A 22,691-nucleotide genomic window follows, 5' to 3' on the forward strand; every position below is an offset into this window, starting at 1 on the left:
AGAAACCAAGTCATAATAGAAATGAAAGGATGAACATTTCAATTTAAACTAATTTTAAAACTTGATAATAGAATGGCAGGGCGAGAAAGTCACGCCAACCCACAGCATACTTTCTGACTATAGTCAACCCATTTGATTTATGTCATTGCATAGAGAAACAACTTTCATATTCCCTCTCCCATTTTGCCCTGATGGGATATCAAGCACATAAAAGAGTACTTTACTTTTGACTGACAATTTCAACCCTCATATTTACAATTTCTCCAAAACTAATTAGAAAATGTATTCAGTTACTTACAATGAAGGCCATGTATCTGTATCTTAAGATAGTTTAATATACATGCCATTTTGGTTTGGATAAGCATTGGACTGTGTAAAGAATTTGATTTTAAATTAAGTTAATAATGCATAGTATCTGTATTTTCACTGCTTGAATCTTTTGAAAAATAACTGCTTTATTACCAGAAAATCTGGAATATTTTTGGTTGTTTTTCTTTTTTCTTTTTTAAGCAACATGTATGATATTTGCTAGAAGCAAAAGTATTAATGTCTGATCCAAGATCATATGTAGTGCAATTAATTGATCAGGGGGACTAGAAGAAAAAAGACTGTTACATTCTTAATATTTCCTTCCTCTTTCTTAGAAGTTATTTTAGTCCTTAACTAAACTTTCTCTACTTATCCCTGACTGATAATCACAGAAGGAATATGTTTCTCCCAGTGCCATACAGTGACTCCTTTGTCTCATAAAAAAAAAAAAAAAATGATCCAATTCTTTCTGAGTCTCAGAAATAACCTTGACTAAAGAGTCTAACCACATTTGGGAAGCAGAATTTTCTGGATGCCCTGGATCTAAGTCTTCTTGGTGACTGAGTTGCTTTAATGTTTTTTGTTTTATGCCCCATAAATATAGCTAAAGTTCTAACTGCAGCTGAGCCCTCAAGGCCAGTCCCCTACCCACAGAGGAATGACAATGGGGATGCCTTGTTGTATGTGGGCAGGGTGGGGAGAGCCCAGAAATCCAGATTTAGGTGTTTCCTGTCCTCTTAGCCATTGTAGATGAACACCTGTAGACTAACAAATGTGAGGATGCAAAAAAGTGTGTTTTCCTCCAGTGCAAACAAGCTATAGGTGCACACTTGGCTCATTCCTTAAAGCAAGCAAACCGAGTAGTCTCTGGACCTGTAAATACACCCAGCTATCATTCCTGGAATTATCTGCTGTGTACTGTTTCAGTAATTCGAATAGGGGAAACTATCCAGTGTGTGTCTTGGTGACATTAAGCAGGTACCCTTCCCTTGGAGGTCCTCCAGGGCAGGGAAACTGTAATAGGGTCCATAGTGCATTGATAACTGTCAGACCTGGAAGTGGAGTTGATTGTCTGATTAGTTCCAATCCCAATATAGTATCTGCTCTGGTCATATCTGGCTTATGGGCAGTTGGGACTGATTGAATAACTGATATAGTCTTTCTATCATCCTGGACACTGAAGCCCTTCAATGAGGATTCTGCAGCCTCCTGGAAGGTCAACCTCATAGTTAGCAAAGGGAATTTCTGGGGAAATTGACATTTGGGAGCTTGTCACCTTAGGTGATTATGGTGGTTTGTATATGATTAGTTCAGGGAGAAACCCTATTAGGAAGTATGGTCTTGTTGGAGTAGGTGTGTCACTGTGGGTGTGGCCTTACGACCCTCACCCTAGTTGCCTGGAAGTCAGCCTTCTACTAGCAGCCTTCAGATGAAGATGTAGAACTCTCAGCTCCTCCTGCACCATGCCTGCTTGGATGCTGCCATGTTTCTGCCTTGATGACAATGGACTGAACCTCTGAGCCAGACCCAATTAAATGTTGTCTTTTATAAAACTTGCATTAGTCATGGTGTCTGTTCACAGCAGTGAAACCCTAACTAAGACAGTGATTTACAACCATCTGTCTTTCAGTGTCAGCATAGAATATTGGTCTCTCTTCTGGCAAAAACCACCACGCATTTATTTTATTTGGCAACATTTTTGCTCACTCTCCCCCACACTTAGTATAGGTTGGGCACTTGAACAATTCAAGTTCATGCAAGATAATCAAGGTCTTGAGAAGCCCCACTGATTCTAGGACTACCTTCTACATGGCCAACTCTGCTACTTCGTTTTCTTGTGCCTCTGGGGATTCTCCTTTCCATGTCCTTTGCAATGATCATGAATATTTTTCTTGAGATCCATATGGCCTCTAGAAGGACCAGTGTTTCTTCTTTGCTTTTGATTTCTTTTCCTGAGGAGGGAATGAGTCCCTCTCAATATAGAGGGCCTCATGAAAATGGGCCATGTCAAATGCATAGAGACCATCTATTTTTAAAAGTTGCTTTTATGTCTAGTTACAATTGTTCTTGGAGGCTTACTGCTGAATTTGAATATGCTCACACTTTTTAGATCTTTCTGAACTCTTACTGGCTGGTACAACTCAGCTCTCCCTATTCAAACTCTCTCTAAGCTGACTGATTCCATCTCGAAGACTCTCGGCTTCTGACTGAACTTTTCTGCTTGGCCTCAGACTAACTTTGGCAGTTGTTATAATCTTCTGGCTCTGTCTTATTCTCTGGCTTCAACTGACTCTGCTGACCTGCAATGGTCATGAATGAGCTCAACCTCGCTGCACTGCACTTACTGTCCAACCTCCCTATTGACTCTACCTTCCCTGCTGCAATAGCCTGCAATATTTCCATGAGACTTGGGCATATCCTATCGCTGACTCCTGTGAAATCTTTCTCTAATTCAATACTTTGCCTAACCCTCAGTTAGGCATCACTTTCAAATATGGCTGTTACCTTCTACAAAGTAATTTAATCTTAGAGGTGTGTACTAAGAGCAGGACTATAATCTGTATAAGGGTGTGTAGAGTGCCTGCATTCCAACCAGATCATGCAGGTATAGGTCTTTGGATATGATCAGAGCATTCATGTTGCTGGATTAAAATTCTTGTACAGTTCATGGACATAGTGATGGTTTTTCCCTCCCCTGCAGTGGAATCTTTAGGATAATGCCAGAAGTTCAGCCCTTTGTGCTGAAGCCCTTTCCAAGGTGACAAATGTGGCCCTGTCATACTGGATTCCATCTTAAACAAAACTTATCCCATCAGGATCTGGAATCTCCTTTACTTCTTATAACAGGACATCTTGAGGAAATAAATAACATTCTTGAAAAGATTTCAAAGAATGAATGCAAGATAACTCAAGGATTCAAGAGAACTTAGCAAGACCATAGACTAAAATGACAAAAGATCAACTCGGGACAGAAAGGAAAAATCGCAAAAGAAATCATAAAAAAGGAGACATCTTGAAGCTCCAAGTTCTAATGGTGAAATGCAGAATACAGATTATGAACTTTGATGTCAGAGTGAACCAAAAGAAAACTTGTTCTCTTTTTTACTCTGTTTTTTTTTTTTGAGGTGAATGGAGATTGCTACATACATGCACACACACACACACACACACAATGTATGTTTATGTATATATGTACATACACACATATATAATGTATGTGTGTATGTTTGTGTGTATATATATTATATATGTATATATATACACATAATATATATACACATAATATATATATTTATATATATATATATATTTCACCCTTGTGTATGATCTATCAGGTACTTCAAGGCACAGTCTTCATATTACAGGCATGTTATCCACTTTTAATTATAATTCCCCCTACTTGAAAATACAAGTTAAGTGGAAACCACTAATGACAGTATGTCAGACTAGAATCAGAAGATCCTTCAGCTTTGACGATACTGTTTTCTCCTTGCTTTCAACCTGTAAGGTCCTCTGCCAGGATGCATTAGAAGCAGGCACTAAAAAGTATGACCTTCATTGGCGCGATTCAGCTTTTAGATTCCATTTCTTTCTTTCCCAAGTTTTTGGCCTCTATAGATTGTTTGAAGTTTTAAACACGGGTTGTTATTTTTGTTTGGATATGATTCTTTGACAGGACACTGGTTCCATTAAATATCACACTCTTAAATCTATTTGTCAGATACATGTCTCTACAGCTACTCTTTGAGATCTTGAAAGCATTAGTGCCAGCCATAACTTATTTGTTGCCTTTCTCCTTCTGAATCCTGCCTCTAAAGTATAAGAAAATACAGGAGGATCTTTGCAAGAAGACAATTGGGAGAGGAAGCTGGAACACTTATTTGATCTTTGCCATAGAGCAGAGTCTTAATGTATTTTCTTACTTGAAGTTTCATTGAGTTTTGTTCCTTGTCATGTGAGTTTCATAAATGGCAATTTTCAAACATTTTCTGGTCCAAACATCTGGAAATTTTTGATCTTTTCATCCTTTACTGGTTTATTTTTTTTTCCAATAAAATCTTATTAACAGCAGAATGTAAAGGTTCTTGATAATCTTTTCCAGTCATTGTTTGGAAATCTATAAATCCAATGAACACTTCATTCTCAATGTTGTTTATTTATCTTTCACCTTCTATGGGCATTTCACAGGAGTGTAAACCTGTCACCACAGCATATTACTCTCTTTCGTCAAACACCACGTGCTTTCTCCAAAATCACCCTGCTCTCTCCTCCTCAGTTTTCTCTGATGAAATTATTTGTTATGACGATCTGTACTTTAAACTTTGAACTCCCCAAAGTATTATTGTCAGATTTTTCTTAAGATGTTTGAAGAGCCTGCATCAATTATCCTAGCTTTAAATATTATTTGTGTAATGAAAATTTCAAATTATAGTACTAAACTTGAAGTTTTCCATCAGAATGATTTTATTTTAAAATGTACCTATGAATTTTCGGTATCATGTGTAAACATATATGTATATATATATATATATATATATTATATAGATTCACATCTACATTTAAACTTACAAATGTGAATAATAATAAAAACCATGTAACATCAAAAGCTTGTATATGTATGTTTAATTCACCCTGTCTTTTCCTTAAAATGTGAATTCAATGGTAAAAATTATTAACATATTTAATCTTATATCTCCGGGTATTTTGTGTGCTGTAGCCACACGACCAATATTTGCTGACTGAATGATTGGCCTAATATATATCAATGCTAATTCATTTTAATATGTTTTAAAATGCTGTTTTAAAATGACTCATCTAGTTCCAGATATGTAATAGACCAACTAAAATACTGTTATTCATTCTCTTGCAGATCCCAATTCTCTTGCTGGCCAGAATGGCCCTGATCATGCTCTCATAGGAGGAATCGTGGCTGTTGTTGTATTTGTTACTCTGTGCTCCATATTCCTGCTTGGCCGATATCTGGCAAGACATAAAGGTGAGCAGTAGTTAGAGAAAGCTCTTTCAGTCTTGGTAAAAATCTTGCACACACTAATTAATTCTGACTTCTTATAGGCTATATGTTTCTCAAGTGATTGAAGGCAGGGATGCAGATAGAAAGGAGGATTTGGATGTAAATTATAAATTAATTCAGGGAAGTGATGACAAGTGTTATTTCAAATGGGTTAGCAGTAATTCAATTAACTCTAAGTTAAATGCTGTGTTCCCTTTAACAGCGTAGAAACAATATATACACTTCTATAAATAAAATCACGCACCATCAACCAGACATTCATAGCTGGAGTTTAGTGTTAGAGAAAAGTATGTACTTTATATTCTTCCTACTAGCAACTGGCTCACTTTGGAAATTTTGGCCATTATTTAAGCAAACATTGTTTTACTACACCAATTTAATGCTTAGTAAAGAAACAAAACAAAAAGTTGAATGAGAACACAAAAAGGATGGTAATATATTTGTAGTAGTAAGAATCAACTCTTGAGTACTTAGTTAAAAGTTTTATTCATTAATATAAATTTATGAGCCGAGAAATTGTGATATTTAACAAAATAAAGTTTTTATCATTTCTTTTTGAGATTTTATTTTCCTAATAGTTCAATCTAAATATTATTGACATAGATTAGCTCAGTGAGAATTTTCATGCCCAGGAATATTTGGCCAATACAAAGTAGACTATTATTCTTCTGAACTGTATTATTTTATTTTGATGCTTTTTGTCTTACTGGTATTTATTTTAAGTTTCATTTTCATTAAGTTTCATTTAAGTTTGTTTTGGAAGTTCAGATGTGAGTAAACATGAAAAATAATGGTAAAAAATTAAGACTATTGTTAAATGCATGCATCTTAATAAAGAACTAAGGTTATTGTGTGATCTTCTTAATCAGTCCATCATTAAAAAAGTAAAAAATTACATCGTAGTCATTTCGGCCTCACTCTTGTCTTGAAATAATTGTACCTTAGCATCCCATGAAATACATCTCTTAAAACAAAAAGGAAGATAAAATTTTAAATGTTCGAATTGCACGGTGTATCACTTCTCATAATATCATCCAATATACGAAGAGTTGGTCAATTTTTTCTCTTAATGATAGTTATTTTATTAGATGCCCAGAACTAACATTCTCCTTCTCATACTGACAGGAACATATCTAACAAATGAAGCTAAAGGAGCTGAAGATGCACCAGATGCCGACACAGCCATTATCAATGCTGAAGGCAGCCAAGTCAATGCTGAAGAGAAAAAAGAGTATTTCATTTAAAATTCAGGCTTCAAGTTCTGAGTTTTACCTACTAGGCTGACTGCTGGAGAAAACTGGCAATCATCTTTCAGAAATCATTCCAACCATCTTCTTCTACTACTTTTATTAACACCCATACTGTACTGCTCTCAGTAGCCAGTGTATACCAACAATCAGCAGTTGAAAGCATCATTCTTTAATTATTGTACCATCCATAATGCAGGACATTTCTTATTGCCTAAATTTGACACCATTGCTCTTTTAACATACAGTGCTTGAATATACAGCCTTAACAATGTTAATTATCTCACTGGATCACGATATTGAGTTGTTTTTATACATTGAAGAAATGTATGCAGAGCCCCACCCCTACATTTGTTTTCCTTGAAGTCATAGACTTTATTGGTTTGCCATTGGACAGTTATCACAAGTCACAGGATTAGGTGATGACCTAATGTGTTTAAGCTTAATCGAAGATTAGAGGTTTACAAACAATGTTTTCTACCTGTCTATCTTCAAAGATAACATGTTGTGGAAACATACGCCCTAGAAAACACAAACTGAAAAACACTGTAGTGTAGTTTCTGGAATGTTTGAGATTATACTGGTAATACTGTATCAAGTTGCTATTTTAAAATTTAGTGTTTGATACAGGCACCATGTGTATGGATTATACTCATGACATGACACCTTATATTATTATATAGATCCTACCATTAGGTTATTGTAGCTTCATTTACCAATAAATTATTACAAACATTTAACTGCTTTGGGAATCATAAAGATTTCATTCATTTCTCTATTTGATTCTATAATTTATTTGTTCCATAAGAATTCACCTGCCTAAACAAAACTGAAGTAGGGCACAATTTTGAGACATTTTAGTATCTGTATATAGTGCATATAATAAATCCAATTAAACATTATTTGATACATATTTAACTTTTTTGGCTGTAGGCTATTCAGTCATAAGTACGCATTTTCTAACGTCCATTATATCCCTTTAGATATTACATAAACTGATATTATAAGTAGATAACATGTATTAGTATTTTTGTCTGTATGTCCCAGCACTGTCAACAACAAAATTTTTCTAGTTCTTGTTAATTTTTATTTGTTATACAATGGAAGCACAATGTTACAAGGAAAGGTAATTTTATGCTAACAACCAGTGCACAGCCTCAGGTTTAAATCACAACCACAGTTGAATAATAACCTAAAAACAAACTCTTAGTTTGATTTAATTTAAAACAACAAAAAAAACTTTACATATTTTCATTTGGCAGTTTCATGGCTGCTTAACTATGTTGATTTGCCAAAAAGGAAGTGTTTATGATATTTTTTCTGCATAAATGAGCTAATTCTTTATATTAAATTCCTGTCTATGCATTCTGCGAGGTACAAACTTAATGAAACAGAGAGTGATAGAGAACCTGTGCCATGCTCTTAACTCCAAGGTGAAAGTCTCTTTCTTTGGATTATTTTAAATTTGGGTATATTGAACTATTATGAAATTCTGTAATCTTAAAGATGTCACAAAGTCAATACAAAGTCTATAGGTAAAATATAATATCGGTAGAATAGTCTTCATTACACTTACTGGAAGCTAAAGAATAAAGATCCAGTTAGATGAAAAAAAATTATTTTCCCATTTACAAGCATTGCACCTTTAAGAAGAAAACAAAAATTACAATATGGTAGCTGTACTTGTAATGTCTAACAGCATGGTGGAGTTTTAAAAATACCTTGGATCTTATTTGCAGGGAACAAGAATGATTGAATACAACATCCTGTGTTAAGAACAAATGAAAGACAAGGGTGCTGTATATTAGATTATTTATCAGAAAAGTATCGAACATTTAAGGACAATATTAGAATTTATAAGTTCTTTTTTTAAATTGTGTAGCATTCTTGTTGATTTCTTACAAAAGAAAAAGGACGACATCCGTCAAGCAGCACTTTTTTCAAAATATACAGAACATAAATAATATGATGTGGTTGAGTGTTAACATAATAAATCATATACAGTATGACATTTTAAGGAAATAAGTCTGCATTGATGTGATTGCATGCTTGTTTTTAAAGTTCACTCCATACCATCTGTGGAAAAAATGCAATAATATGTTAATATAGTATGGTAGTTCGAGAGAATCAGGTAGGTGCCTCTAGACACATTGAAACTAGAATAGGTCTATAAACTGCTCATATCTTTCAATGCATAATCTTTAGAAAGACTCCACGCAGCAAAAATTCATCCTGTTAGTACAAAATGGAAAGGTTCTTATTGCTAAGTATGTTGTATAACTGTATCATCAGTTACTATTTAAAGCCTAATTTCAGGATACATTTACAAAATTGCTACTCTTCATTGATGCTGTATTTATATCCTTCTTCATCTATATTCTACTTGGCTCCAACTGCTAAAATTGTTGCCTAAATAACACAAGCATTATTTATAACACTGTAAAATTAGAAACCCCAAATTGTTTGCATTTCAAGACTTTTGACTCTTTTGACCCTTCTGAGAAGTACACACACCCATTAGAACTCGTAAAATGAAAAATTACTGGCAGATAAAAATTAGTGGGCTCTAATCAAATGGTTTTCAGTTAAACGTAGCTAATTTTGATTGAATGGCATTTCCTGTCATGGACCAAAAGTGATGGAGTTATACTTTACGGTACTAAAAGTTTATTTGATTTTCACTGAAGGAAACAAGTTACGAGAATTGTAGGCATTCCCCATTCCAGCAAATAAAATAAATAAATTAATTAATTAACATTTCTAAATTGGACTCCTGTCAACTGAGAAGCCTGATCTGTGCCCAGTCGCATGCACATGGAGCCGTCTCTGTCTCTGCTAAGGGAGTCCAGTAGGTAGAAAACACAGTGAAAAGAATGTGTGTGTGCACACACTCTTCAAAGACTATGAGCATCAATCGTTACAAAAGGAGCTTCCTCTCTGACAGAAGTGTTTAGAGTGTTCATTGACTGTCCTCCATCAGTAAGATCTAACCAATATTCTTCTCGTCTTCTTTTCCTTTTTGAATGTCCTGGGAAGAATGGTGACCAAAACTATGAAAAAAAAAAAAAAGGAAAAGTACATGAGTAAAAGAGTAAGACTCAATACCGCATAGGAATATTGGTGTGTGTGTGTGTGTGTGTGTGTGTGTGTGTGTGTGTATTTGTGTGTATGTATATTTGTGTGTGTGTACATTTGTGTGTGTGTATTTGTGTGTGTGTATTGAAGAGAGATTAAAACAAACACAGAGAAAGAGTTTCCAACTTGTTTTCTTTTACCAGAAATTGAAAGAAGCAATTTAAGGAACCTGATATTGGGATTTAATCTAGAAACCGGATGATCTCATTAGAGATGTTTAGTCTTTCATAAAAACTTTACAATCACAGTATCAAGTAGAGAAAGAAAAACCACTTTCCTGATTATGACAAAGAAGCTAACACCTCATTTGTTTTATTTGGGTTTTTGTTTGGGTTTTGTAAAAATATAAATATTCAATTGAAAAGACAGGCTTACTTGTAATTATGTACCCATGACTGTAACAGCATTGAGATACCGTATAGGCACATGTACAGCAGCTGTTGGACAGTAATGGCTCTTCCGTGTAACATAGCAGTTATCGTGTGATTTAGTGCCACTTATTGCAAAGTGTTACCAATGGGCACGCTGAAAATGCATTTTCTTCCCCACCTTTTTAACATAAGTATAACTTAGAAGATAAAAATACAAAATTTCATACGTTTCTTTCCAATTTGTGGGAAAAAAAAAACCTCTTCATATTAGACTGCAGCCTTCCCATAATATTTTGGTCCCAGAAAACTTTTGAAAATGCCCAATTTTATTTCCTTTAACAAATGGTAATCTGTAATGGGTACAGACAATGAAGTAATTACTCAGTGGTCACAACTGAAATAACTAAAATACCTAAAGGAAATTGCTGACGAGTAATGCTTTTTGTTAAGTGGCACCAAGTACACACTAAAAACTATGCAAAATATAGGTAACTACACTATATGTACATGTAAGTATCTTGTACTAGCTGTGTATGGATGTTGGAAACCCATGTAATTATAATATGCATTTTGAATTCTGGGAAAGAGGAAATCTTAGTGTAGATAATATAATTTGTTTTGAAATATACATTGGCAATATTGAAATATACTCAGTGCAATATCTCTAATTCTATTGCTGGATATTTAATGCAAAGGGTTTTTAAATGCTCTTAAAGAAGATCCAAGAGTTTTGCTAATTCATCTCTCATTTTTAAAGAACTAACTATAGTAAGTTATAGATTTTTTTCATAGTTAATTATTAAGGTAATAGTTTAGTGCTTAACATTACTGCAGAGAATGAAAAGACATGGATTTTAACCTTTGATTTCATATCTAATCAAATTTGGCATTGTTAACCTTTCTTTGAAATATACATGCTTTAATAGATTGACATACTTTGATTATAAGTAAAAATTTATTCAAAGAACATAAGGTATATTTAGTACTTAAAGTCACTTATATTTTAATGAGGACATTTTCGTTTCTATATTTTCCTTTGTCTCCCAAGCACAACCCAAACATGCCCTTTGCACTTCTATATACCCTTCCAAAGGCAGTGGATTGAACGTAGCAAGATAATCATGGAACTTGAAGGGGGTGGTATATGTGAATGGGTTCTAAAATCATCAGCATTTTTATGTATTGAGATTACTATTGAATGCAATAGTTATTGGATATAGCTGGTAATTTCTCTGCCATGCATACTTACAATAATTCTTCTACCTCTCACTTTTAACATGGGCTATGATACTTCGATATAAATAGCGGAAGTAAATATTTACAGGATATCCCAGGAAGCATCATTTTGGGACCTTCATAACAATGCACTCCCCACTCCCTGGGAAATCTCAAAAGCCAACTTCTTGTAGTGTATTTTATGGTGTATGGATATGCATTTGTTTAGCTTCTCTCTCTTTAGCTGCATATAGGTAACACATGAATCTTTGGTGAGGACAGTTCTTCCCATGCCTAGTTAATGTTTTGCTGTTATGTAATTGTAACTTTTTAAAAGTAATCTGATGGCAGCAGTTTGCAATCCAATCTGATACTTCATTTTCTTTTTAAAGTATAAGAATTTCTTCAAAGCTAATGCTGTATTTTAAGTACAAATCATGTATATGATTTAATTTCCAGAGAAAGTATTATCTATATAAACAAAAATTAAGTATATTAAAACTGCCTCCTTATGAACAAATAACCCCAATAATTCAAAATATTGCCTCAAAAGCCCACTTTTTCTGCCTCGGCATGATAGGAACTTTTCAATGATGTAATTTAAATATGTTAAAATAAAATGCCACTTTATGAGCGTATTTTCCTTCAGGAAAAAAATAGATTATATAAATTTATTAAATACTGATGGTGAATCTATAAAATACGCTTGAAATTAAAGTAAGATTTTTGTGTTATGTGGTTATGTTATAAATACTATTTGCTTTACTCTTTAACATCGTTTCCATATATGTATATGTAATATATATGATCATATATATTATATATATGAAATGTGTGATTATTTTGGAGAACTGGGCCCAAATGTGAAAAAGATGTAAAGAAAACACTATACCCCCTTGGAAATATAATGTATATTTCAAAGATGTTAATTTAAAAGAGAAATGACAATTGCAGAGGCACAAGCAAAATCTCCCAGGGCTCACTCAGCACTTAAGCACTTTCTCCACATCCAGGGTCAAAGCAGTAGCGATTCCTACACGGACTTTTACGCGCGGCATGAAATGCAGCATTACACGAACACACAGTACTGTCAAACCTCAAATGCTTTCTTTCTTTAGATGCTTTCCCTTGTACATGATCCTCGTAGACATGTTTTTATATTTGCTGATAGTGAAAGTCACGCGCAATAAAATGTAACGGTTGGAAGCAGATAGTCGCTAATTGGTTAAAGACAAGTACAAAATGTAAACCGTTATCTTTCTCCTCTTTGCTTTTCTCTGTGGTTCCGATGTGTTGACTGAATGTCATAAATAGAACAAAAAAAAAGCAATCTAGAAGCTTTTCAAAGCTAGTAATATTGCTCCTTATAAATATGTAACATTTTAATCTTTTTACGAACTTGCTTCACTGTACTCACTGTAAGTGTTGTCGATTGATTCAATGATGCAATTGCGTAGTGAACTAAGGACTTCTGAGTTCGGAATGGCTAATCTCTTCTTCATATTCATTTCATATCATTGTGAATCAGTTGTTTAGCTTCTTATTCAATCATCAATATTCCTTAAAGACAGCTCCATTCTTATCATAAACATTTCAGTGTAAACAACCTTGCAACAAGTTTGCCATGTTAAAAAAAAAAATTTAAAGACTTATCTCTGAAAACAGCGTCCAGAAATGCAGGTGTTCCCAGTAATGAAGCTTCAGAACTAAAGTGTTCTATTTATATGACATGAAATCCGTATCTTTTGGAAGGGTATACTTATGACAGCACTCAAATATATTTTGTGCTGTAGGGAAGATCCACCAAAATGAAGCACAGAAAACCAACACATTTTTTGAATCTACTCTTACCATCAACATTTTCACAAGACAAAATGCATATTGTAATATTAAGTACATGACACTTGCATGTTGATATGCCTATATACTTACAAAGTATTCAATGTGTACTGAGTGGCACTTCAAATGTCATGTACAACACTTAGAAACATGCCACAGGGTTCCCATTTACACCTCATCCTTTCATTAATGTCTCCTCAGAAAGAAAAAGTCTGATAAATATGAAAAAAAATAAAATTTGAATTTTCATTATCTGTTGGACATTACTGAACTTTTTCTTCATTTAGTGTATTTTAGGCTTGATCACAGACATTGGAAATAAACTTTCTCTTCTCCGGCAAAAGATTACAAAAGGTGTTGTGGAGCACATTCTGTTATGCCAAACGCATTATTTGGAATACCTTTTTCTCAATTGCATTTCATATCCATCGATTTTAGGTTTCCTCGATGACATAATTTTCTTGTAAATTTCTAAAGGGAACTTTTTTTTTAAATGAAAGCTACTAAAAAAATAAATGTTATCTTTCTGATAAAACATTTAATCATTACTCCTTGAAATGTATGAACCTTGTAATATGCTAAGGGTAAAAAAAAAGTGTCGCTGACATAAAGAATTTTGCTTGAGATTGCCAACATTCGAAATTTTGTAAAAGTAATTTTACATACACTTATTTGTGTTTACTAATGTTGACTAGGAACAGAAGCAAAAATATCTAAAACAACTTTTTTATTTGCACACTCTAACCAATCTCTTTCAACTACCTAAGATAATGCGATTAACCATATACATCCCAAGCTTATAACAATAAGAACTTGAGATAAGCTTTTAAATTTATGGAAGATTTTCTTTGTGTCTTTGGAAGTTCACTTACCATGAGATATTTTGTAGTCTACTTTAAATAACAGATTTTGTTATACAGGGTAAGCCAAAGGCTGTACAAGAATTAGTTCCATTGGGTCTGATATTTGTGTTGGACCATGAAATATTCCATTAAAATTTGTCTGTAAATACAAGGCAAGATTTTGTATCTGGTTTATTTTTATTAAATAACATGTATTATTTTTCAGTTATTTTTTTTCCAGCAAAAGAAAGCATGCGATGTTTGGTAATTTGAAGCTTTCTTAAAAATCAGATTCCACATATCAAAAGGAAGCAAGAACATTTTCAGGGAAATATTCATAAAAGGGTTTTTTGTTATTGGTGGTTTTTTTCTTGTGATACTACTCAGCATGCCTGTTGATGTAAGCACCAAACCAAGAAGTCACACAGCAATCATGCTTCCTACATGGATAACCTTTGATAATGGCGAATTACTTCTGATAATTTTAGGGCATTATAAATTTAACGTTTCAAACAAATAATTTATCATATAATTCACAATGAATATTTGTTGATTCATATGCCTTTAATTCCATAATGGTTTTGATACATGAAATCACGCTTTTGTGTATAAAAAATTTAATATAATTTTAATATTTATACAGCAAGATGTGCTTTGACACTAGAAAAGTCTAGGCAATGTTTAAATTCTGGAAAAAAATTCTACCATAATGCTTTGTAAAAGTTTATATATTTACATGTTTCTAGATTTTTGAAACCTTGAAGAAGTGAAAGCAGGAAGACAATTCTACATGTGTATTTAAATTCCATTCAGCACTAATGTAGGCTACATGTTAGTTAACCAAAACCTTACCTAAATACACTTCTTAGAGGTCAAATTAGTCTATATGATGAATTACACCCAAAAACTGAAAATAATACTGTAAGCCTTAATCTACAAAACTCATAAATACAATAAGACTATCCTTACATACAATAGTTAATTTACACACTTTGGACATTATTATGTTTGGTGGAAAAGGAGATAAATTCAGTAATTAAAAAATGGATATATTATGAAACAATTCCCATAATTTAGAAAAGTAAAATCCAAAACCATATTTATTTTTCAGACACTGTGTATAATCTTAAATATACATCGCATTTTTCTGTTTGTATCTTATGCTAACTTTTTATATAGGTCATATTAATAAAGGCTTTATTATAATAACAAGCTATGAACTTTAATCATCTTCTAAAGAGTAGCTTTTACCACAGATTAAAGATATTTCTGAAAGCCTGAAAATATAATTTTGACTATAACTACAATACATGCCATATACATGTATGTACACACACACACACACATTCAATAGATGAAAGATTATAGAAATACAATGTTGTCTTGTAGAGTGGTGCACACCTACTTTAAAGATTTAGGATGGGTCATATAGACTTTATGTACAACCCAGGCAACATTCTGAACCCTAGGGTCAAAGAACAGAGAAAAGGAGATGAAAGAGATGTAAAAAAACAAACAAACAAACAAACAAACAAAAGATAAGACACAGCCTTGTCATGGAACTCGGAGGTGGCATACAATAAATAGTATATACTCCAGGCACTGCTAACTCTTTGAAACATTGCTGATGACAATATGATGTCCTTGGAGTACAAGATCACTCCACGTCCTGTAAACACAAGTGATAAACCTCATAAGTGAAGAAATTATGTTTTTTTTTAACCTCAAATTAAGGGCAAATAAAGAAACAAATTTTTTTCAGTAGATGGGAGATAAAGGGGATTAACAAATATCGAAAGCTCTGCTGTACATATTTGGTAATTTTACCAAAAAACAGGAGCATGTTTACCATGTTTCTAATAAGATCAGAGAATTTTGTGAAATTTAGCCTCCCGGTGTCTAAGATCCCACAGACTGTTCTCCTTAAGTTTAGAATGTAGTCATCTAAAGAGTTCAACTTGTACTAAACAACCAAACACTGAGTATTTATTTGCTTCAAAATGTTATCTTTTGATCATAGGTTTTTTTTCCATTAAAACATAAATCTTTCAATTATGTAGTATGGATTATTAAAAATCTCCAATTTCTCCTCTCAAGGCATGTCTTGTTCCTAAACACTAAAAGACACAAAGACTGCCTCTTGGACTATGGTTTCCCTCAGTAATAAGAGAAAGCAGGCATCTTTACACACTATCTTGGTTGTAGAATGTCCTGCGAAACTGATGAAATAAAAAAAAATAAGTATTTGACATTATTTACATTAAATCGAATCAAGCTCATAATTCTTACTAAGAACTTTAGGCTGAGACTCTCCCCTGTCCTTGTACTAAACATCAAGTCCGCAGGCTCTGGAAACATTTTTTTTCCCTTTCTGTTCCTGGCAATCATCTTGATCTTCATGCTGCCTCCTGACTTCTGTCTCCCTCAGATATCCACTACTTTCTCAGAGACACATTGGGACTATTATTTTCCAATTAGAAGATGATAACTTTGAACCGATCCTTGAAGCCAATGCCACTTCTTACAAAAGAGCCAACGTAATAGTCAGAAGTCTATTTGTGGGAATCGGAGGGTTAAAATCTGAATCTGCCTGCTCAAATGCATTTCTTCTGTGCTGGATAATTTGTACCACTGAGAGCACACGTAATCTGATGCTTCTTCACTCATTGTTGTTTATAGAATATTTTTCACAGAATTCATCAGACATAGAATTAATCTGTTTTCCTGGAATTTGAGAGTGACGATTTTTAAAACCTTTATGCTTCTCTTCTAAACTATCATCAGTAATAAATGACTAAAACCCCACTGTGACACACTTGCCAGGAGTCTCAGAGAAGGATGAAGGGGCATCTTGAGGTAGGATAATTTATTAACATAATAACTGAATGACTTAGTTTCTATTCCTAGCTTTGAGACAGGATATTACTAGGATGTCCAAGATGATCTAATGTTATATAATGCCTCAGCTAGGCCCTTCTGAAGCTTTAGTTCCAAATGTAGAAAGACTCGTTAATTGAGCCCAGTACTTACCATCTGAGTTGATCTCATAGTCAGTGATCAGGAATATTCACAGGATTCCATGCTCTGAGTAACACTCAATCCTCTGGTTAGTGGCACCCATTTTGGTCATCTTGAACTTCATAATTTCACCCCTGATGTCATGTTTTGTAAGAGAAGTTTGATCAGTCAACAGAACCTGTTTTGAAATGACATGACATTATTTTAAGCAAGCCTGTAAAATAAACACATAAATAAAAAATAGAATTGTAACTAGGGTTTCTCTTTAGTATGAAAGAGGCCCTGGGTCTGGATTTCCTCCCTGAGAGTAGAACAATTATGAAATGGAGTTTTCAGGTAAATAACAAAGGATAAGAAAGACACAATTGGTTCTCCTTAGCACTGAAGGAAGTTGTAACTTCCCTTAGACCTTCAAATACAAACTTGGATGCTTGGAATTGGGTACTTACTAATACCATTAGACTCTCTAGTACAGAAATGTTAACAAGATTTCATCGATTTTTATGTAACGCACATCAAGAATGTTTAGTGTTTTCAGAAAGAAGATGCATGAATCTTTGTTATTTGCATTGCTTGTCAATTCAGACAAGCTATTGCGTTTCTCCCACACTATCCAGTGTTTTAATATATTGCTATCCATGAATACTCTAGGCTATCTTTTCTTTATTTTTTAAACAAGAACATTAAAGTAATAAAACATACCAGGTTCATCTCTTGAGCAGTTGGTACAGTGACCATTAAGTAAAGAATCTGACTCTTCCATGTTTTATAGAGCAAACAGAGGAGAACAGAAAAGAAAATCCCCAATGGGTTACATGTAATCTCCAATTCTAGCTAATGATGTGGCCGCTCACACAAGAAAACGAAAGATAAAAATGAAACTACTTGCCCTTTGGAAGTGACATGTTCTTGCGGGAAAATATGAGCAAGTATTTTAATGAATTAGCAGTTATTAGCCTGGTAAGTGTAGATCAAAACCAGAGCCAAAGCAACGGAGGCACCGGATGTCAGGGGCTGTATCAGCGGTAACCAGCAGGAAAGATACCAGCCAAAGGGACTTTTCTCCAAATTTGTCTTATCACAGGCATGACTTGTGAAATACTACAAAAGTGCTTTTAAGAAATAGAAAGGCAGAGTCTTTGCACCAGAAGAGAAAACATTTTAAATTGTCAGGGAGCAGTGATTTCCAGGTAAGAAACCCAGAAGAGTGGTGTGAGATAGTATACCGGGCTCACAAATTTCACGAATCCACTGTCACACTCTGGCTGGAAAGAAACCCGGCCTCTTTGGCTTGTTCACTTGGCACACAGAGTATGTCCTGCTCCCTTGGCGGAAACGGTGTCGATAACTGACAATGGCAAACTTGCACACAGCAACACTTGTAGACACATTTGCTGAGGCCCTGAGAAACCCCATACAGGATCTGGCCCCGGGAGTAAAGGAGACCCCAACCCCCGCTGTGCTTCTGAGTAATGAAAAGGTTAAAGGCACCCCAGGTGAGAAGAGTTGCTTTAATCTGTTCAGATCAGAGTAACAATATAATTTAAATGGAGAAATTTGCAAACGGTGTTTGGCCTCTCACTGTCTGGAGAGCTCAGATGAAGGTTTAAGCACATTCACTGGGCAATGAGAGCTTCACACTGTTTCACACATGCTAAATTGGTGCCATGGTTTCACACAAAGCAGGAAGAGGTGAAGGAGCTCCCTCTGCTTGTCTAGATCGGGCACTAATCCCATTCCTAGGGAATCTGCCCTTATGATTTGAGAGTTTCCCCAAAAGGTCAGTTTTGTAATGATATTTAGAGGAAGTGTTAGGGAGGAAGAAAAGAGCCACCTGTGTACGTATCGTTTGGGACATCCGAATGTCTGTATGTCCACATTGTCTGCCACAAATGGTGTAACCTGTGGCCATTTAACAGCTTTCTGATGTAGACTGGGTATACTTTTCCTGTCCAGGCAAGATTGGGAAGCATCCTTCAAATAAGATTCTTCCTGCATTAAAGAGGAAATCTGTTGCATGGCTGAAAAAAACCAGCCTAAACCAAAATCAAAAAGAGACGTGACACACATGAGCCAAGGTAAGGAAACAGGAGAAGGTTGCCCCGCCTTCTCAGGACAATTCCCACATATCTCTACTGTGTCTGTGTGTGCTGTGACCTCTACCTCAGCCGACATCTCTTCAGCATTGTAAACATGCCTTTCCCCATATTTCCATTCTCTTCTTGACTCCAAAAACAGTCTCTGGGTTCCCTTTCTGCTTTGTTTTCAGATCCTTTTATGTAGGAGACAAAGAATCCAGAAAAATATTCTGTTCCTTTCAATATCAGCCATAACACTGGACCAGGAAATCAGTTTTAAGATATTAACTCAGGGGTACACACACCTTTAGACTATAGCCAATGGAAGCTTGGCTTCTCTCCTTCTCTGCCTTCTTGTTTCTTGGAGCCAGAGGGAAAGAAGCAGAATGAAGTAGCAGAGAAGAGCTGAGAAGGAATTTTCTTGCACTACATCCTTGTGGTTAAGATATGCAAGTCAATCAGAATTTTCATCTTTGCTGGTGGGACTCAGGTATCATGCATGTCCCAAGTTCTTGTGTCATATGCATATATTTGAATTGGTATGCACACTATAAAAAGTTAGTATACAATAGATTGCAAGATATTAGATACTTTAGGTGACATAGTATATACTTTGAAAACTCTAGTTTTTATTTTATTTTATTCATTGTGAATGGGGGATTCAGGAAAATTTGTGAAAACCCCTACTATTTATGTATATTAAACCATGTTTGAATATTTTTTTTTGTTTTTGTTTTTGTTTTTCGAGACAGGGTTTGTCTGTGTAGTCCTGGCTGTCCTGGAACTCACTCTGTAGACCAGGCTGGCCTTGAACTCAGAAATCTACCTGCCTCTGCCTCCAAAGTGCTGGGATTACAGGCGTGCACCACCACGTCCGGCTATGTTTAAATATTTTAAGGTGCCCTCATATTCCCCTTTTATGAGATTGTAATTATTTTTGTTTTATGTACATAAGTATTTTGCCTGCATGTATGTCTGTTCATCATATCAGTATATATATACATATTTATATACATATGTATATACATATATGTGTGTATATATGTGTATAGATAGATAGATAGATAGATAGATAGATAGATAGATAGATAGACAGAGGCCAGAGGAGGTCAGATCCCCAGAAAGAGAGTTATCATCTTTGACAGCTGCCAGATGAGTACTGGAAATCCTATCCATGTCCTTTGGAAGAGCAAGAAGTGCTCTTAACCCCTGAGCTATCTCTCCATCTTGCTCTTTAAAATTTATTCAGACAACAATTTATGTTACATAGCTAAACTGTTCTGCAGATTGGACAATATATCTCTGATCTGAAGTTGACAAAAAGAGATTGTGCTTTCTGCAGAAATCAGGAAGGGGGAAATGCCATTTAGTCAAATCATGACTGTCTCTGAGAACATTCAAGCAATTATTCTTCAATAACCATGAAAAGAATAACTGTGATTGTATGATGCTTCCAGAAAATAAGGGAAAAGAACCAGCCAGAAGACATTCAAGAACGAATAGGAGTGTAGATAAAAAGAAGATAAAAATACTTTCCAGGTTTATGGAAAACACAAAGAAAATCAAGAATCTGAAATGATTTACTGATAACCAGAATAATCAGATGATCAGATGATTGCATTTTTGTTAAGTATTTGAGGAAATTAACACTAAGGGGGGGACTCTGATTCACACTTTAGAATAAGCAAATGCTGCATCATAGTGCACAGAGCAATGGGGCTCTTGTTACTTGGGTTATAGAAAAGTCACTCGAAATTCTTTTTTTTTTTTTTTTGCATCCTTCAACTTCATTGGGCCATTAGATATATATTAAGCACAAAAGGTTCATAACATTTTAACAAAGGAAACTTTCATAGCAGCAGAGAAGATAATGGAAGAGAGAAAGAGGTCAATTCTTTGATATGCAAAGTGTTTTGGCCTGAGAATGGTGAAAATCTGTATCATTAAGCTATATCAAGGGTTTATTACATTTTTTCTTTATTGATATATTTTTTTATTTACATTTCAAATGATTTCCCCTTTTCTGTGTCCCCACTCCCTGCAAGTCTCATAAGCTCTCTTTCCTCCCCCTGTTCCTCCATCCACCCCTTCTCACTTCCCTGTTCTGGAATTCCCCTATACTGTTGCATTGAGTCTTTCCAGAACCAGGGGCCACTCCTCCATTCTTTTTGGACATCATTTAATATGTGGATTATGTCTTGGGTATTCAAAGTTTCTAGGCTAATATCCACTTATCAGTGAGTGCATACCATGATTGATCTTTTGAGACTGGGTTACCTCACTTAGTATGATGTTCTCCAGCTCCATCCATTTGTCTAAGAATTTCATGAATTCATTGTTTCTAATGGCTGAATAGTACTCCATTGTGTAAATATACCACATTTTTTGTATCCATTCCTCTGTTGAAGGACACCTGGGTTCTTTCCAGCTTCTGGCTACTACAAATAGGGCTGCTATGAACATAGTGGAGCATGTGTCCTTATTGCATGCTGAAGAATCCTCTGGGTATATGCCCCGGAGTGGTATAGCAGGGTCCTCAGGAAGTGTCATGTCCAGTTTTCTGAGGAACCACCAGACTGATTTCCAAAGTGGTTGTACCATCTTGCAATCCCACCAGCAGTGGAGGAGTGTTCCTCTTTCTCCACATCCTTACCAACACCTGCTGTCTCCTGAGTTTTTGACCTTAGCCATTCTGACTGGTGTGAGGTGAAATCTCAGGGTTGTTTTGATTTGCATTTCCCTAATGATTAATGATGTTGAACATTTCTTAAGGTGTTTCTCAGCCCTCCAAAGATCTTCATGTGAAAATTCTTTGTTTAGCTCCATACCCCACTTGTTAATGGGGTTATTTGGTTCTCTGTGCTCTACTTTCTTGAGTTCTTTGTATATATTAGATATTAGCCCTCTGTCGGATTTAGGGTTGGTGAAGATCCTTTCCCAATCTGTTGGGTGATGTTTTGTCCTTTTGACAGTGTCCTTTGCCTTACAGAAACTTTCTCGTTTTATGAGGTTCCCATTTGTCAATTCTTGTTCTTAGAGCTTAAGCTGTTGGTGTTCTATTCAGGAACTTTCCCCTAGTGCCCATGTCCTCAAGGGTCTTCCCCAGTTTCTTTTCCATTAGTTTCAGTGTGTCAGGTTTTATGTGGAGGTCCTTGATCCATTTGGAGTTGAGCTTAGTACAAGGAGATAAGAATGGATCGATGCGCATTCTTCTGCATGCTGACCTCCAATTGAACCAGCACCATTTGTTGAAGAGACTATCTTTTTTCCACTGGATGCTTTCAGCTCCTTTGTCGAAGATCAAGTGACCATAGGTTTGTTGGTTCATTTCTGGATCTTCAATCCTATTCCATTGATCCACTTGCCTGACATTGTACCAATACCATGAAGTTTTTATCATTATTGCTCTGTAGTAAAATTTGAGGTCTGGGATACTGAATTCCCCTGAAGTTCTTTTACTGTTGAGAATAGTTTTAGTTATCCTGGGTTTTTTATTATTCCAGATAAATTTGAGAATTGCTCTTTCTAGCTCTATGAAGAACTGGGTTGGGGTTTTGTTGGGGCTAGCATTGAATCTGTAGATTGCCTTTGGCAAGATGGCCATT

At 35.0% G+C, this 22,691-nt stretch overlaps 1 protein-coding gene across 1 annotated transcript in view; it reads left to right on the forward strand.

Annotated features, from left to right (window-relative positions):
• The window catches only part of Cadm2 (cell adhesion molecule 2), a 224,970-nt gene extending 218,385 nt beyond the window's left edge, over positions 1 to 6,585 (forward strand). The window contains exons 8-9 of the mRNA XM_052159105.1: positions 5,180 to 5,305; positions 6,467 to 6,585. Coding sequence (XP_052015065.1) covers positions 5,180 to 5,305; positions 6,467 to 6,585 — 245 coding nt within the window. The remainder of the gene's footprint in view (positions 1 to 5,179; positions 5,306 to 6,466) is intronic.
• The last annotated feature ends 16,106 nt before the right edge of the window (positions 6,586 to 22,691 follow it).

The sequence above is a fragment of the Apodemus sylvaticus genome, chromosome 15 (assembly GCF_947179515.1).
Source record: "Apodemus sylvaticus chromosome 15, mApoSyl1.1, whole genome shotgun sequence".
Lineage (NCBI taxonomy): Eukaryota > Metazoa > Chordata > Mammalia > Rodentia > Muridae > Apodemus > Apodemus sylvaticus.